The following is a 20033-nucleotide window of genomic DNA, read 5'->3' on the forward strand; positions in this document are numbered from 1 at the left end:
TTAGTGGAAATTACAAAAATACCAAAAATGTACCATATAGCTCCATGTCCCCATGCTTCCCTACATGGTAGCATGTGTAGACGTGCTAACCATGCCAACTCTTGTATCTGCGATTAATTTTCTATAGGTATGGTAACGAATATTGTTTGCCGATGACGTCTAATATTTATATTTTTATAAATCGAAGCTAATATCAATCATGCGCAAAACTAACCTGACCAAACCAATGTAACTAAAATAATGGCGTGTCAGTGTAGAAGAAATTTACCCCGACAGGAAGACTTGTACGTAGATGATGGCAACAGCGAAGGGGCCTTAGCAAACTCAAAAAGGACATATTTAACACACACAGATATGGCGATCCGGTCACGTCAAGTTTATTACACATTAGTACCGAATCCTGGACTAAAATTCCACTTGAACTCTATGCCAGAATGGAAAAAGGAAGGACTGAGACTAAATGTATTTCTCTTGGAAGAAGCGGCAAACATGTGTGGTTTGAATGGCCAAAGACTCTCAAGGTGGTACTCAGTCAGCAAATGGGCAAAGGAAAATAACAGCCCGCTGAGCCTGGAAGAGTTTCAATGGATAGTGGAACGTTACGCACAAGTGGACAGGGACACAGAAAATATTCGTTCATTAGTCGTAGAAAATTTAAAGAAAAATGGCAGACAATTTAAGTTTGACCTCAATGATTCGAATAACTACCGATTAATAAACCCAAAATACAGGCCAAGATGTGCATCAAAGATGAAAAGACCTTATTGCCCATGCGTGGGTTTGGTGGATCCAATGGTGTATAAAGTGATGGATCGGGCAGAGGAAATGCTGAAAAAAAACAAAACGGTTATCACTGCAAAGCCAGAGACCAGCAAGTTCTGGCAGATATAGATGATATGGATCGATTATTGGACCTACTCAATCCACGCATGGGTGCAATAGGATATTTTCGGCTTTGGTGCTTATCTTTACTTGTATTATGGGTCCAATACTTAGTATTAATTTGAATCAGCTTAACAGCGATAATAATGTGTATAATTTAAATAAAATCATTTTTAATGAGAATAATTTTATTATAGTAATAACATTATGGTATAACTTAATTAATTTTTAACATAAAAAAAAAATAATCCAAAACATTAGGAATAGGTATAGAACACTCCCATTGCAAATCAGAACAATAAAATATAATACTATTCTTAATACCAAACAAAATCTTGAAATTTGATTATTTTATGTTGTAATTATTTAAAATAATTGTAGATACTTGAAATGTTTACCAGCTCTTTATATTAACATAATCTATAAGTGCTATAATTTTTAAAATACTTGAACTTACGGCTCTTTTTAAGCTATTTATAACCATTTGAACCTATTTATTAAATTTTTTTTAGATTCTGACCGTAGCGAATGAATGTACCTATTATAGTATTTACAGTGATGTGTTTTTATTGTTTGTCATAAAAATTTCAACATTTGAAGTAGTAAAAATGCTCCGATTTTTGACATTAGCATCTATTAATCTATTCTGATAGAAAAGTGAATCTACATTGTTCCTATTGGTTTACCATTTTGGTGCGAACCCTGCGTGAAACCGCTTTTCTACACTTGACTGCGGATGCGCTTTGTAATATACCCAATCCTCTACTGACAGAATGGTTCTTCCCGTAGTCCTACTTTAGCTGGATCGCTCCACACTGGGTGATCCCTGGTCCAGGCTGAATCACCAGAGGGCCGTGGATATTATCCTACAATTATTCTTTGTCCACTGTATTCAGCCCCACCGGACAGCGAGATAGTGCGTCGGCTGCTTAATTTTCTACTCCGGACACGTGCCGGACTTCGAATTGAAAGCCCCGAGATATAAAGCCCATTGCGTTAGTTTGCTGTTGGTACAGCGAGCTTGCTGTAATCATCGGAATGCCGCGTTATTTACCGGACTCAAGATACGGCCTGAACCTGTCAACCACTTAAACTATGGCTAGACATTCACGTTCAACTTCCCGAGCTGGATTGAGCTTTTCGGTGGCGTAGGAGATGATTTTCTTTTCGCCACTCTTCCCCCGCTAGAAGAGCACGGCACCAACTCCGACCTAGCTTGCGTCGATCTGTAGATTGAATGGCATACCAAGAAGTGGAGGGCAGAGCCTTGGTGAGGAGACCAAGGACTCCTTCCACTTCCGGAATGCCTCTAGCTCAATTTCTGACCAACGTCATTTGGTCCTTTTGGCCAACAGACTCGTGAGTGGTGCTGTGACCTCGGCGTAATGTGGCACGAACTGGCTGTACCAAACCCGCAACACGTCTTTTGTCTTCTTTGGAACCGTAAGTTCCTGAATCACCGTCAGTTTCTTCGGTTCCCGGTCTATTCTTTTACCGTCTACAGCGTGTCCTAGGAATTTGATCTGTGCCACACCTTATATATATTTGTTTGGTTGGCACGTCAAACCGTAAGACTGGAGTCGCTCCAAGACTCTTTACAAGTAGTTAAGATGTTGATCGGGACTCTCTGAGTATACAACAATATCATCCAAGTAAACCAACACAAATTTACCAACCAACACACGGAAGACTTCGTTTACTAAGTGACAGAAAGTGGTGAGGGCGTTTTTAAGTCCAAAATGCATTACTCTGAACTGGAATAATCCTATATGGAATAAATTTAATAGTTATTGTTTGATTTTAGATTCTGAGCGGAGTGAGGGATCTACTGGTATTACAATGGGGTTTATTTTTTCCTGTATACAAAATTTATACCAGAAGGAGTGCTTAGATTTCAACATCCCAGACAGCAATTTTTTGTTTAATAATATTATTATAACATTATAATAACGAATAATATTAGTATAACGTTATTATAATATTATCATTACGAAATGCTGTCTGGGATATTGCATCATTTCTTTTAGCAAATTGGATTAAGATGATACTTTAAAGAGGTCATTTTTCGATTTTCTCAATAGTTATTTAGTGCCACGGGAAAACCCACCGACAAATTACAAAAGACCGCTAAAAATGGGATTTTTCAAAACATGTATTTAGCTTATATATTATAAAAAACAAATAGAGTAAGTAAAGTAGTAAAAATGCTCACATTTTTTAGATCAGAATATATAACGTATCTAGTCGACATGCTCTACTACTACTGTATAGCAGAGCGGTCCCCACTAGTCCACCTTTTTTTACATTTACCTAATAAAATTTTTCAAAAATTAAGACATAAGTTATTGATTAACATTACTTTATTTTTATTTTTGAACTATTTTTTTATTTTTTTTATTTTTTTATTTAAAAAGCTTGTTTTGATCATTTTTTGACAATGTATTTTTGAAAATTTGTAAAAATTATAAATAAATTTTACCTAGGTATTTAAAACTTTATAAGTTAAATTAATAATATAATAAACTATTTTCTTTAGATGCCTTCTACTCCAGAAAAATGGCTAAGAGTCGCTGAACGGTTTGAAACAATGGGTAATTATCCAAATTGTATAGGAGCAATGGACGGCAAGCGTGTAGTCTTACAATCTCCAGTTGTGGTAGTGAATTCTACAACTATAAGTTGTTTTTTAGGATTGTTCTGTTGCATTAGTCAATGCAGATCATAGTTTATTTTTTGTCAATATTGGATTTCAAGGACGAATTCCGGGCGGGCGCATATTCAAAAATAGTGAACTATTTAAAAAAATTGAAAGAGGGAACTTACCACCCCCAGGCACCAACGCCATTGCCAGGAAAAAACATTGACTAGCCATATGTGATCCTTTCAGATGAAGCATTAACCTTAAAAACTAATATTCTGGGACACATGATGTAGGATCCAAGGAAAGAATTTTTAATTACTGTTTAATTTGTATAAAATAAATAACATTTAAATAATATAATAACTATCTTTTAAAATAACATATTAATAAAATAAAATGTGTCTAATTAAAGATAATTTTTTCCGTGTTTTTTTTCTGGGGTTTTTATTTCAGGGCTTTTTTCCTGGATTTTTTTCTTACCTTTTTATCCGAATACACTTAAATAGTTAAACATAATATATATGTTACTGCGAATGTCCGCAATTGGTGAGTGCTGACAATCACCTAGTGAATATCGACATAAACCTACTAAACTAGTGATTGTTGAAAAATTTAAATAACATAGATATTCACTAGTAGTTGTTAACATTTACATCAGGTTTTTGGTCCACGTTGACATACACAACACGGTTTTGGTTAAGGTTGACATAAAAGTACGTACCTATTCTGACATATTGACATTTGACTATTATACATACTAAAAACTGGTTCCTGGTGTATATTTATTACCCCATTTTTGGTAGCTAATTTATAAAAATCATTATTTACTACATCTAATACTACAGCTAAAATATTTTGGGGATCCATTTTACTACGATAAAAAATGTTTTAGTTATTTTGCAAACCAATATTATATAATAAAATATACCTATAACTACCTTGAATGACAATATCATACTAAATGTAAACGAGGCAGCATAGGATGACGGTTATCCAGGTAGGTATAATAAGAGTAGTTAGGTGAGGTAATAAAAATTATCAATTTGTACTTTTACCTTTACTACCTATATCTATAGGTACCAGAATACTAGATAGTATGATTAGATGTTTAGATCAGATTAAATAATATCGTCATTACCAATATTCACAAATATCGTTATATAGATGTCGACATTCACTTGTGAATGTTTACAAACAGTACAAATCTAAATATTCAACAACGAATTTGGTGTACGACGACATTAACTGATAGCTGATAACACTCACTAATTGCGGAGCTTCACAGTAACATATATATATACAGTTGACTTTCGATAATTTGAAACTTTCTGTAATTTTAAGTAATTGTTCGTTCCCTTAAAAATCTCGCACTAATTCAAATAAAAACAATGCATTTAATATTATAGGTACTCGGTAATTTATAGTAAAATTTTAGGGAAAACTAGCCGCTAACACACGACAATTCGAAGTTGAACGCTCGGCTATTCGAAATAAGTATAGTCACCAAAATGTATTTCTTATAACTTTATAGTTACTAATTAGCACTATACAATTGTGTATACATTTAGCTTATTATTTCCGATAACTATCGAATTAATTCATAGGTACAAAATTGTTTTTCAAAATTCAGTAATTCGTATGTTTTTTGGCCCTCTATTTCGAACCACTCAGCAATTCGAACTCTCTGAAATTTTCATAAGTCCCACCAACTTTAAATTGTCGATAGTCGACTGTATAGTGTATATTATCTAGCGAAACCACAGCCAAGGGCTTGTGAGTTTCGCTGGGCGTCGCAGGGTTGACAGACTGCGGCGCTCGCCGAAGGCCGGGGCGTCCTCGTCGCGTCAGATGGATACTGACTTTTAAGTTTGCTAACACCGAGCCATGTTCGACTTACGGCTGGTCAAGTGAACCAGCCGGTGACATGAGACTCGTTGCCGCGAGCCCTGCGAGGTCGGCCCGCACAGCGGACCGACTCCGGGGGTCGGGGGACCGAGTTCAGTCAAAAAACCACTCGCGGCGGTCCTCGCCTGCGGCCGGGCCGGTCGTCGGGTAAGAACCGAGGTAAATATTCTTGTAAAATGAGCCACCTTCCCGCTACGCGCGGACTTAGCGCACGAAGGAAAGGAAGGTCAACCAAGTCCCGCGGAGTGGTGCCCGCGAAGGACATCTCCGACCGTACACGGCGGCGGAGCGAACCATCGGACCCGACCGGCAGGCCGGTCCGCGGGTCGACGGGCTGACGAGAGTGAGCTGGCGGGGTCGGGCGGCGGCCGGTCGGTACCATCGACTCAGACTCGCCGGGACGCGACCAAGTCGTGCCCGGGCGAGCTCCGGCCAGGTCCCCGGGGCCCCGCGCGGGACCCAGGAGACAAACGGACACTGTAGCAAATACTTGTACGCCCCAAGGCTCTCGTGGTAGGACTCGCTCCGATCGCGGCAGACTGGGGAGACCCGGTGAAAATCCGGTGCGAGGGAAGCACGCAGCACGTGGTGCAACCCACGCGGAGCGGACGCCATCGCGCCTCGCCCCGTCAGCTGCCCTCACGGGTGAAGCGCCCGCCGGTCAGGAAGGCTGGCGGGCCCCTGGAGCGGTCTGACCTAGGTTGCTGAAAGGGCATCGAGGTAACCCCGTGAAGACTTACTGGCACGTCCATCCGCCTGGCAAGGACGGCCCAACCGGGTCACGACGAGTCAGGCGGGTGGACTGACCAATACAAGTACACACCTGCTACCGACCACGCTAAGACGAGTCACGTTGAGAAACTGGCTGACTAATCTGGTCCGGGAAAGGGGCAGGCGGGGTACGGTCTTAACGAAGCTAGCCCTAGAGCTTCGAGTTAACTGAACTGTAATCACAAGGGCTCGGGGCAGGTCAAGCTTGGTGCTAGCGAAATGACCAAGGACCTCCGAGTTCCCTGGCCCACCTGTACCTTCCAGGGTGGCAACCCGGTGGTTTAGAGCACGCTAAGTCACAAAAGGTCTGAAATGGGTAGGAAGGCGGGGGGCGCCCGAACAAGGCTACACCCTCGAGCGCCCTCACGAAATGCTTACTCATGATTGTGCAGAATCGTTAGAAGCGAAAAAGAGCCGCGGGATTGAGACCGCGGCTGACGATGTTCTGCCTGGGCGCAGTACTGGGGGGATGACGAATGGCCGGAAGGTGTCTTCGCACCCCCGGGTCACCTAAGGACCCCGTCCTGATCTCAACGCCAGTGGAGGGTGCATCTCCAAACCGAGCTTCCCGGGGTAATAGAAAGCACCTGGAGGTGGTCTCAGAGACTTACCGGTGGTGACGGGGAAGGGTCATCAATGAAGGAAAAGAGGACTGGCTAGGCAGTTTTCAGCAGACCAGCTACTCCAACAGTATACCCCAGAGATGGGCAGCTTGCCAAGCGCAGGTCCTCATGGATCGCAGAGCATCTGCTTACACATACGACTGCCCGCCCGTCAACTACGAAAAAGCTCCGCGCTCAAGGTGCAAGCGATCGGAGCGGACCGAATCGCGGAGCGCGGACTCACGGAAAAACCAATAGCCGTGTTCCAGGCGTAACAACGCACTGAGGAAGGGCAGTCCTGATAGGCACGTCAAAAGACCTCGACGTGGGTCCCCGAATAAGGACGATCGAGGTGATAGAGGGCACCTTCCTTCTCCGTACGGGAATAAACTACCCGAGTGGGGATACCATACCACCTGCGACAAACCAGTGGGCTTGAGCGAGAGGCACCAGCGCACGACGGGCGAAGCAGACGCGGACCTCTGCCGGCGCGCTGGCGCTTCTAGCACGAATCTGACTGAGAGTTCACGGGCCCGGCCAACTCGTGAACGAACACGTGCAAGATGGAAGTCCGGCTGGGGGACACCCACCGACAAGCACCCAAACCCGAGCACTCGGTTCGGACACGGCACCCGGCAAAAGAAAACCGTACCACTCAAAAAAGGTCGCACCGCGGCAGCGTAAAAACTCTTCCGATGCCGACGTTAGTGGGAAAAAGTCGTTGTGAGTACATTGAATAACGGATCCTTAAATCTCATCCCGCAGGCGCGCGTGTACCTCGCGTGCTCGCGCTCGCCGGCCGCGCGTTCGCGACTTATGTGCATGGCCTCGCGGGGGCTGTCGGGAGTAGCGCCTTAGTAGAAGGGGAGGACTTTGACTGGGTCGAATCCAGCGCTCGCTGACGCGGTTATACGAAACCCACCGATCTATCTCGAACCGAGAGCAGCCCTGACGAAACCCGTTGGAGGGGTGTGACGGCGTCGTAAAGGCGTGAAGTAGCCACCCTCGTGACATATGGCTAAAGGTGTAATAATCCCCGAGGGAATGGTCTTATACTCCCCGTCACACAGTGGTTATCAATGTATAGTGTATATTATATAATGAACATGGAATCCAGGGAAAAAATATCCAAAGTCAATAAGTGTTTAAATATTATAAAAGACAGTATTTACACCTATTAAAATAAATAAATAAATAATAATAATATTTTTTTTTTAAAGCGTTAAAAGTTCAAATGTTGACAAATATCGTAAACACATTGTGATCTAATATTCTATGAAGTATAGGAAAATATAACCAATTCTTATTTAAATGTTATTCAGTTTATAATAAATACTATAATTCGAATTTTTAATTCTATATGTCTATAAGCTACATAGGTACAATTTGACATTAGTATTCCACTATTCCAAAATAATTATATACTTTGATTAAAACATTGATAATAAATAAAATATATTTATCTATGAATATCAAGATATTAAATCTACGTTTTAAGTCTTTAAAATAAACCGGGGTCATGACCGTTGCGTTATGCCACTAAATAGGTAATGTGATTGTGCTCAAATTAATGATACTATAATTGTTTAACGTAATAATGTGAATTGTGATAATATATAAACACTTTTTTTTAATAATAATATAAACGAGAAACAGATGAACGAATAAGCTGAAAAGTGCAAATATTGTTCACTGATCAGTCTAATATAGTAATATGCATCCCTTATATAATTGGGACCCTAATATGTCAATTGTGAAATGAATGAACAGCAAAATACAAAAAGTAGTTAAAAAAAGAATGACTAGGCAACAAAATTATTTCAATGGTGTGTTTCCAGATTTTAAACGAGTCCTTTGCCAAACATATCAATTGATCTAATGAAGCGATACAAATTCTAAAAACAGAATTGAATTTTTCGGCAAGCCTACTTTAAATTGACTTTCCCACATTTTTGAAATTATCCCAAAATTCCTAAAAATGTCATATTAAAAAAGGTGGATGTCGCTCTGCTGTACAGTAGGTTACAAGTGGGTTACTGTAATGGATGGTGTTAAATTGGAATTCAATGATATAATATCATTGTATAAGAAAAACGATTCTGAGCGAAAACGGTCAGTCAGCCTATGATATTACCAAGTATATTTGATGATACTATTGTGAATAAAGTAATTTATATATAACCTATACGTGGAGCCTTGTTTTAAATTTTCAATCCTTAGCCATAAAAGTTAAACATTTTATACATGTTGAACTACAAAATAATAATTAATAAATTATAAATTAGATAAATGTTGTCAACATTTGAACTTTAAATGCTTATAAAAAAAAAATGTGCCTATGTATTTTTAATATTTTTCAACTGCTATTAGAACGATATATCAGGAGCCTTATATTAAATTTTCACGCTTTTTTACCCAACAAATAAAAATTTATTGATATTTATAGAAAAAAAACTAAAAAAATTGAAAACTGACAATGTCCGTAAACAGCTCAAAAAGAGTCAAAATATTTTCAACATTTTATGGTGTATAGAAATGCTAATATAAACATTCAGTCAAAATTTCATGTCCCTACGGTCATTTGTTTTAGAGTTACACCGAAAACCAAAATCGATTTTCTCGAAAACAGATTTTGCGTAAAAATTCCCGTTTTTCCTTAATTTTTCTTTTGTTTTTCACGTCGCTTGTGAAAACTACTGGGAAATTTTTACTTTTGACCCCCCAAAGTACCAACTAGATTCACTTTCCTATCAGAAAAGTTACTATTGAAGAAAATCCAAGCACTTTTACTGTCCTAAAAGGTGACGACAGACACAAAAATAAAAAAAAAAATTAAAAAAAAAACACACATCATTGTAGAATCAATACATTCATCGCTTCGCTCAGAATCTAAAATAAAAGTGCGACAAAGTCAACTTTAAGTAGATTTGACAAAAAATGCAAATCTGTTTTTAGAATTCTTATCGCTTTATTAGAACAATTGGTATGTTTAGGGTAAAAAACAAGTCAAAAATACTATGTCGCACGTGTGTTGGTCTGAAACAGAAAATCAAGGTATTGAATCCCCTTAATATTAGGTGTAGTTATTCAAAATATAATTTAAGGAATTAATTAATTTGTTATTGATTGTAATCTTATATCATATGCTACGGAGCCACAGCGTATTAAATCAATACAAAAAACTTTGCCGATATAGCAATGAGTCACCAAATTAGGGGGTTGATATGCGTATGCGTAACGTGACTTCTCGCATGTTTATCCACAATCCACAGATACCTATTGTACCTACCTATGGATAATTATGCGAGGAGTTGCATTGCACTTGCGCACATTGATCACCTAATTCGGTGACTCTATACCGGCAACAAAATCATACGCTGTAGCTCCATCCATAATATATGATCTAAAATTGTAATTGATTTGAAAATGTGGAGTTTTTTTATATTTTTATTATAATTATACTGTTAATATTTATGATAGTATGTGTTATAAGCTAGCGAAGCGACGGGCAAATTTGTTCACTTCTGTAAAACAAACAGGATGTGCAGCTCAAACATTTCGTTAGCGCAAAATCTGATAGGTACTTCTAGAAAGTTTATTATTTGAAACATTTTAGATTCTGAGCGAAGCGATGAATGTATTGATTTTACAATAATGTGTGTTTTTTTTTTTTTATTTTTTATTTTTTTTTTTATTTTTTTATTTTTTTTTTATTTTTGTGTTTAAAATTAAAAATCCTTAGTCACAGTTTTTATTTATAAGCATTTAAAGTTCAAATTTTGACAAAATACGGAAAAATCACGAAAAATAGCAAATTATTTTGAGTTGAAGAATTCATAAAAATTTTTCTTTTTAAATCTAAGATTTGAAAATGTAATATAAGATTACTCATAAATTTGTCTACCTTTATCAAAAAAAAAATGTCTAGAAGAAACTTAAATTAAATTTTTATGAGCGTCTGAAATTTATATTTTTACAACATTTGATATTTACTCGATTTCTCATGTAACAATTTTCTTATTTTATTGTAATTAAAAAACGAATGACTGTAGATACTTGAAAATTTCACTGAATGTTTATATAAGCATTTTCTATACACCATAAAATGTTGAAAATATTTTGACCCTTTTTGAGCTGTTTACGGACATTGTCAGTTTTCAATTTTTTTAGTTTTTTTTTCTATAAATATCAATAAATTTTTATTTGTTGGGTAAAAAAGCGTGAAAATTTAATATAAGGCTCCTGATATATCGTTCTAATAGCAGTTGAAAAATATTAAAAATACATAGGCACAATTTTTTTTTATAAGTATTTAAAGTTCAAATTTTGACAACATTTATCAAATTTATAATTTATTAATTATTATTTTGTAGTTAAACATGTATAAAATGTTTAACTTTTATGGCTAAGGATTGAAAATTTAAAACAAGGCTCCACGTAAATAGGTTATATATAAATTACTTTATTCACAATAGTATCATCAAATATACTTGGTAATATCATAGGCTGACTGACCGTTTTTCTTATACAATGATATTATATCATTGAATTCAAATTTAACACCATCCATTACAGTGACCCACTTGTAACCTACTGTACAGCAGAGAAACATCCACTTATCCACCTTTTTTTAGTTTTTTTTTATGAATATTAATAAAGTTTTATTTGTAAGGCCAAAAAGCGTGAAAATGTAATACTAGGCTCCTGATATATTGTTACAATATAACTACGTATATTAAAAATACATAGGCACAATTTTTTTTTATAAGCATTTAAAGTTCAAATGTTGACAACATTTATCAAATTTATAATTTATTAATTATTTTGTGGTTAAAAATGTATAAAATGTTTAACTTTTATGGCTAAGGATTGAAAATTTAAAACAAGGCTCCACGTAAATACGTTATATATAAATTACTTTATTCACAATAGTATCATCAAATATACTTGGTAAAATCATAGGCTGACTGACCGTTTTCGCTCAGAATCGTTTTTCTTATACAATGATATTATATCATTGAATTCAAATTTAACACCATCCATTACAGTGACCTACTTGTAACCTACTGTACAGCAGAGCGACATCCACTTATCCACCTTTTTAGTTATACTGAGTATAACATATATAAGTTAAGTAAAAGTTTTTTCTTATGCATTTTTAAAATTGCTATAAATGAACTACTTATAACTTATTTTAAGGAATTTCGTTTGAAATTTTCTATCTTTCACTATACAATTATTTTAGTATTGTTAGGATAGCCTGTTAAAAAATAATGATAAAATATAAAATAATGGTAAAGATAAAATGAAAGTGTTCTTTAAATTAGTGGAAGCATAAATGCAATATGGGGAAAATATACATTTTGGGTTATCACTTTTTAACTTTTAACGGAGAGAAAAAGTAAATTGTAAATTAGAGGGGGCCTATAAAAGTTTTTTGTGACATTGAGTAAATGGAAACTGAGAAAAATGGGGGCACCAAAATGTGTGTACCTACTACCTAGGGCGCCAAAATCGTAAATACATCTCTACTTCCACTACAATAATTTCTCAAACAGGTGAGCTGGGGTACTTGAGATTAAATTGTAAGACAAAGTGTATATCATAGAAATGTAGTTGTCGATCCTTATAGTACTTATATTTAACTCAAAATGTCATAATAGTTTATCTTGTTGCAACAATTAATTTATAATATGTATACAATAAAATAATTTAAGGTTAATTTATGGCTAATAATAAATAATATATTAATATACATTTATAGTTTATCTATTAAGTTCATATTACCTAATAGAAAAGTTACTTTTTTAGTTTATTAATATATTTTTACAAAATGTCAACATTCATCTAAAACAGATACTGAATTTCAACGTTCACCAGTGAATTTATAAATCTGAGGGAAATTGACATTCACCAAAAATGTTGGCAAATATGACATTCACCTTAACATATTATATAATTTATAACGCTATAACTAGAAGCCAAATGTGTAACCTTAATAAGAACCGGTGCAGCACGATTGCGCATTTTTTACCTTTTTCCTGAAAAAAACACAACACAATTGCACACTTTTTACTTTTGCATATTTTTGACTATATTATGTATTACGTTATTATACTTATTATTAATGTTGGGAAATTTTTTGAACTTAATATTTATGACCTTATAATTTGTTTTTTGTTTGACGTGCTAATAATATTTCATACTAGGTATAAGTATTAAATTGTTATTATTTTTATTATCATTATGAGTAAATCTTATTTCTTTATTTTTGTTGACCAATACCGAAGATTATTCCTTTTTTTGACTCGTAATAATTGTGATGTATTATATTATAAATATTTATTTTTGACTATAGATATTACGTTAATATTAACGTTATTAAATTTTTTGAATTTTATAAACTTAATTTATGATATAATTTGTTTTTTGTTTCATGTATATATTATAATATAGGTACTTAGTTTTAGTATTGTAAATAAATCATTAAAGATATTACGGAACAATATTATTGTTAATTTCTTTAATTCAAACAATACAAAATGTTTGTTTTGCGGAATCGTTGTTGCGTTTGCTCAAATATTAAAGGTAAAAGGTGCGCAATCGTTTTGGGTTTTCTCAAATATAAAAAGGTAAAAAGTGCACAATCGTGTTACGCCCCTTAAAATTTGCACTATTCCGTTCAACGATATGGAAAAAATCAAGTGCTTTAAAATGGTGCGTAACACGATTGCGCACTTTTTACCTTTTTACCTGAAAAAAACACAACATAAAAACTGGCAACATCTCACGAAAATCTTTGGTAAAAAACGTACGAAATCGAGTGCCTTAAAATGTGCACGATTCAGTTCAACGATATGGGCCGCATGGAATCGTGTTATAGATTTGTACCCATATTTTTCAATAAACGTAAGATAAAACTACGTTTTTGTTGTAAATCATCGTTATAATTTATCTTGTCGTTAAAAATTACATAGAGTTAAAAAATTATATATCATGATAAGTTATAAAAACACTTTTCCCCAGCGAGCACAAATTGCCAGGACTGCTGCGACTAAGGACACGCACAACTGGACTACGGACAAGACCGACCCGGCGACTAGCATATACACGGGCCCGACGACTGTATTGACGTACATCCACAATAACAGCATCGCGACTATGGCAGTGAATGTTGTGCGGACACAACGATGGTTGTACAATGCCTTGAACGCGTGCTGCCGAGGACAGACTTTGGGCGCAGGCTCTCTGATGGCCACATTCAGCGCGCATTCGGCCAACCTGGCGGTTACACTGACCGTGGAGAATAGAACCAAACATAACGTCACGGCGGCCAAACCCATCTTCAACAACTCGTCACATATCATGCGTAGAACCGACTGGAAGTCGTCCAGAGGAAACGTCGTGTACCACGCGTCGTTTAACATCGTCGAATCCATGAGTTTGTTATTTCTATTTTATTATTGCTTGATAATAATATAACAGTTCCCGTTGCACAAACTGAACTAGGTTCTCGAATTCACAAAATTAGTAAGATTTTTCGATACGCGACTTTCGTGATAGATAAACAACCGGTCTCCCCTGGAAACGCAACGTTAACAAAAATACTGCTGCAGCGACCTATATAAGTCAATATTATATTATACTGTATCAGCTGTATATCCAATCTTCGTCCTGAAAAAAATGAAAAAAATATAAAATATACTCTGTTTAAAATGAGATCGGACCTCGGTGGCCGAGTTGTGTGTATGGGCGTGGCTTTGTTCTGCGGCTCGGCCTGACGCGCCACCGTTGACGATCTATGGTGGAGGCAGGCGCCTGACCGTCGCGAACGAAAACTGGTCGCCACTGAGATCTGATCTCATTTTGAACATACTATAGAGCTCTATATAACAGGTGTACCTAGGTTTTAGTCTACCTACCTTAAATCACGGAGTCGGTGACCGGTTAGGTCACTTCGCTTTGTCGACCTAGATAGGAAACCGCAAGTTTGGATTTAGCACTTGGAGTCTTTTATATTCTGAGCGTAGCGATGAATGTATGGGTTTACAATAATGTGTGTTTATCTGTCTGTCATTGTTGAAATATACAATTAATATTAGTATTCAAACCATGTTAACACACGTGCGTATACATTGTCGTTTTCTAATAGATACTTATGCAGTTACGATATAGTTGTCCAACACTTTTACTTTCGCTTTCTATATTATATACGGATACGGGATAACCTTAACCACCTATATATAGGGCCTTTGTTGTATGTAATACTCACTTGAACGGAAGCCGTCATACGGTGTGTATAGTCCCAGATAATTGTCCAAGTTGTACGTTACTTATATATTATATTATACATAATCATATTGTCGTGTTATTACTTATAATATTAATACTAAAGTCATTAGTTCGTCAAGCTTCGGGGGAAGCCATCGCATATCTGGGTGGACAATGGAACAAATTTTGTGTGAGCTGTTGTGAACCCCTGCACGCGCCGCACGGTTATGCTCACTCAGCATATCGGGTATGAGCGGACGTATGGGTTCACAGGATCCTGAGTCTGTATTACGTAGAGCTACGAGATTGTCTTTACTTTTGTTTGATTATTATAACGTGTACAATAAACACCAGTAGTTAGAACCAACAGTTGAGTGTAAATTATTTAAGGGAAACCTAATCAACGTTGTATAATAAACGTCTCAGTTCGAAGGTACTAGTTGGCTAAACCCAGACAAACGGCCAACCGCGAAATCTGTAAGCACGGATGCAACTGAGCTTACAACAGAGCCAAGAATGGACAAGAGTGCTATTTGAAGGAGCAACTTACTGGCTTTACGATTTCCAAAGATCTAGCAGAAGAAGGAGTACAATGGGTATTCACATCTCCTTGCACACCACATTTCGGTGGAGTGATGGAAGCAGCCATGAAGGCAGTCAAGTATCATTTGGTATATCATATGCTACCCTCAACTTTGAAGATTTATCTACTTCACATGTCTAAATAGAGACACGTCTCAACTCTCGCCCGCTAACTTGTCTGCAGGTTAGATATATATATATATATATATATATAGTCTACAGATCATGTAGACTTGCAGGCTCTCAAGCCTGGCCACTTTTTGGCATGCGGATCAGTACTATTGCCTTCGGAGGCAGATTATTCCGAAACTTCAGATAACAGGCTGAAGAGATGCGAATTGGTTAAAAGATGACCCAAATGTTTTTGAATAGATGGCGCCTAAAATATTTATCTTCACTTCAAAGCAAGGCTAAATGGTTGATTCTTACTTCAAACGTGAAAGTCAGAACACTGGCTATTCTGAAAGAGGATAATGCCCCACCCCTCCAGTGGAAAATGGTAAGGATCATCGAAATACATCCTGGAAAGGATGGCTCGGTAAGGGCAGTGACTGTGCGTACTGCTGTTAAACAAGCTGAAATTAAGATATGTCCGCTACCTACTGAAGACGAATGAAGCTCAGGGCTTCATGGTGGCCGGGATGTTCGTGCATAAATTACCTGATGCGCCTTAGGTACGGTCACATTCACTGATATCTATGCTTTTACTCAGCCTGATGTTCTTACCACACCTACTATCATTATTATTATTTTATACCAAGACTTCTATTGATTTGTATTGTTCTGTGTTGTTTTATATAAAAGTATATCATAAAAGTGATTTTTTTCTTATTGAGTTACTAGTTTTTTTTTATTTCAAGAGCATAGGACGCACAATAATGTTGCTTTCTGCGCTGATAAGTCTTTAATATTGTAATTGAAATTAGTAGTGTATTATGCTATCCAATTTTGTCATAGTAGATGCTATCAAAAGAGATAATTAACTGTACTAGTATTATATAATTTAAAATATTATACTATGTTAATATTGTTAATCAATTATTATAATTTGATACATGTGAATGTGTTTTATTAACTAAATATTATAAAGTAAAACATTTATTAAGACTATCTTAAATGGCTGGACGAAAATGTGTTATTGAACCGTCATTGGTTATCGATGCTGTACTTTTCTACAAAGACTCAGTTATTATTACCAACGTAAATGGTGAAAAAAGTAAGTTAAGAATGATCATTCAATTTTTAATTAAAATCATCGTAATTTTATTATATTGAAAAAAATATTTGAATAGGGGTACTACAGTGTATTTTCATTCTTGTTTCAAAAAAATGAAATATTATATAAACCTACTCAAACAATTTTATTGTTTTGTGAGGCATTGAGTGTCTTTAAGGATTTATAATTTTTAATTTAGAAGTTGCAGTTGCTACTGACAGTGTATGGTCTGATATCAGCTCGAAGCTTGATAATCGTATGTCAGCTAGTGCTCTCCATACATTTGTGTATAAAGGTAGACATGGGATAAAGGAACAACTAGGATTTCTACCGCAGAAAACATCTCCTGTTCCTACAAATATTACTGATGAAAATCAATTCTCAAACGGATCGGGTACGTAATTTTTAGTTATGGTATTTAAAATTCGGAATATTGATGCTGACTATATATTAAAGTGTACCTTATTTTATAAGTGTGTATTATAATTTATATTATTATACACATTATAAAATGTTTTGAAATTAAGAAGGTAAATTTATGTAAATAATTTATTAACTATAGAGCCGTAGAGGCGACTTGTCAAATCTGAACACCGTAATCGATATAAGACGCGTATAGGTACGTTGAATATTGTTTTTGTTTCGTTTTTTCTACGGGACGTCCGTTTAATGAGGTAGATATATTATTATATAAAAACAACTATGAAGTACATCATAGACGGGTGTATACAAATATAGATCATAGACGCAAGAGACTATAGTCTATAATAGCTTAATAGGTATGCACATTTTTATTTTTTAAATACCATTTGATAATGGAAAATAATTTTGTCTCATTTTTTGTGAACCATCGACAACTGCATACGTTATATGATTTACTGTCTGTAAGTATGTTAAGAAGTAAGTATATTTAAAATAATTTAAGAGGTCGTCCTTAGAATGTGTGGTATCACCCGTATTAGCCAATACGTGGTAAACCAACTATACGCCTTACCCTCGTATTCTCTAGTTAATGACACTCTCTAAAGTTAATTAGAATGGCACTGTTAACTTGTTGAGGTACGATGGTATGCGCTTGTCAATTCTTAGTTCGTTTCTATCTAGTTGAAATGACTCAAAGATTACATATACCTTGGCACTATTCAGTTTAATAAAACTTCATTGACACATAGTACGTATATCCCGGCGCTGTTCCTATAAAAGGTAAGAACGCAAGAATGACTAAAATAATGTTTAACTCGGGTTTTCAGGTCGGAAACACTTTTATTGTATTAAAACAAACATTAATAAAACACTTAGCAAATTCAGATCGCCTAGCCCGTACTACGGCGTTTCACACGCACGTCGTAGCTACGTCCTCGCCGAATCACTCAGCGACAACGGGGGGTCGTGCCTGCGCGTACGGTGGTGTTATATAGAAAATATTATTGTCGCCTCAGCACATTATTGCTTCGCTGGCCTGACCTATGTCAATAATTTACAATTTAAAATATTCCCACCTATATTACATATATATAAAATAATATTATTTTGACGACTGTCTGCAATATACGACAAATGCATTACACACCAGGTGATTCAAACGCGAATGTTGACGTTTTTCAAACGTCGCGATTAATCGCTCAAAATAATAGTGTGGTACATATGGATGTATTCATATTGATAAAATACGTGCGTATTCTGTCTAGTTCGATCGCGTAGTATAATCACGCTAATATAATTTTGGGCGATTGATCGCGCAAACACTCTAAAATTAAACCATGTTTTTCCATTGTTATTATTCAGTATTCACACTGGGCGTTTAAATGTCACATTTATTTTATAATAGTTTTAAGATTACGAAGATTTAGAAAAACGTCGAATCGCCTAGTGAGTATTGTGTAATGCACTCTCTTAAAATATGTTACTTTTGCCGTGTATTAATGTGAAATATATGAAAAACTGAATACTTTCCTGAGCTTCCTAATCGTATTTCATTAAAATAACCTACATATTATATAAGTTAACTGTGTACTTTCTTGTAACATATTCAAATTGTGCTTATGTATTTTTAATATTTTTCAACTGCTATTAGAACGATATATCAGGAGCCTTATATTAAATTTTCACGCTTTTTTACCCAACAAATAAAAATTTATTGATATTTATAGAAAAAAAAACTAAAAAAATTGAAAACTGACAATGTCCGTAAACAGCTCAAAAAGAGTCAAAATATTTTCAACATTTTATGGTGTATAGAAAATGCTAATATAAACATTCAGTGAAATTTTCAAGTATCTACAGTCATTCGTTTTTTAATTAGAATAAAATAAGAAAATTGTTACATGAGAAATTGAGTGAATATCAAATGTTGTAAAAATATAAATTTCAGACGCTCATAAAAATTTAATTTAAGTTTCTTGTAGGCATTTTTTTTTTTTGATAAAGGTTTGACAAACTTATGAGTAATCTTATATTACATTTTCAAATCTTAGATTTAAAAAGAAAAATTTTTATGAATTCTCAACTCAAAATAATTTGCTATTTTTCGTGATTTTTCCGTATTTTGTCAAAATTTGAACTTTAAATGCTTATAAATAAAAACTGTGACTAAGGATTTTTAATTTTTTTCATCTGCCTTTGAAACAATAGCCTAGGAGCCTTCTATTAAATTTTCATGCTTTTTTACTCAACAGATAACATTTTATTGATATTTATAGAAAAAAAACTAAAAAAATTGAAAACTGACAATGTCCGGAAACAGCTCAAAATAACCCAAAATATTTTCAAAATTTTATGGTGTATAGAAAATTTTAATATAAACATTCAGTCAAAATTCCATGTCCCTACGGTCATTTGTTTTAGAGTTACACCAAAAACCAAAATCGATTTTCTCGAAAACAGATTTTGCGTAAAAATTCCCGTTTTTCCTTAATTTTTCTTTTGTTTTTCACGTCGCTTTTGAAAACCACTGGGAAATTTTTACTTTTGACCCCCCCAAAGTACCAACTAGATTCATTTTCCTATCAGAAAAGTTACTATTGAAGAAAAGCATTTCCAAGCACTTTTACTGTCCTTAAAGGTTAGGTTAGACACAAAAATAAAAATAAAAATTTAAAAAATTTAAAAAAAACACATCATTGTAAATTCAATACATTCATCGTTCCACTCAGAATCTAAAAAA

The 20033-nt window shown here is 35.4% G+C and overlaps 1 protein-coding gene across 1 annotated transcript; it reads left to right on the forward strand.

Annotated features, from left to right (window-relative positions):
• The first annotated feature begins 16770 nt into the window (after nt 1-16770).
• On the forward strand, nt 16771-17272 carry LOC132934526 (uncharacterized). The gene is made up of 2 exons (XM_061000844.1): nt 16771-16870; nt 17070-17272. The coding sequence occupies exons 1-2, from the start codon at nt 16771-16773 to the stop codon at nt 17270-17272; spliced, it is 303 nt and encodes a 100-aa protein (XP_060856827.1).
• The last annotated feature ends 2761 nt before the right edge of the window (nt 17273-20033 follow it).

Source organism: Metopolophium dirhodum, chromosome 1 (assembly GCF_019925205.1).
Source record: "Metopolophium dirhodum isolate CAU chromosome 1, ASM1992520v1, whole genome shotgun sequence".
In the NCBI taxonomy this organism is placed as follows: domain Eukaryota; kingdom Metazoa; phylum Arthropoda; class Insecta; order Hemiptera; family Aphididae; genus Metopolophium; species Metopolophium dirhodum.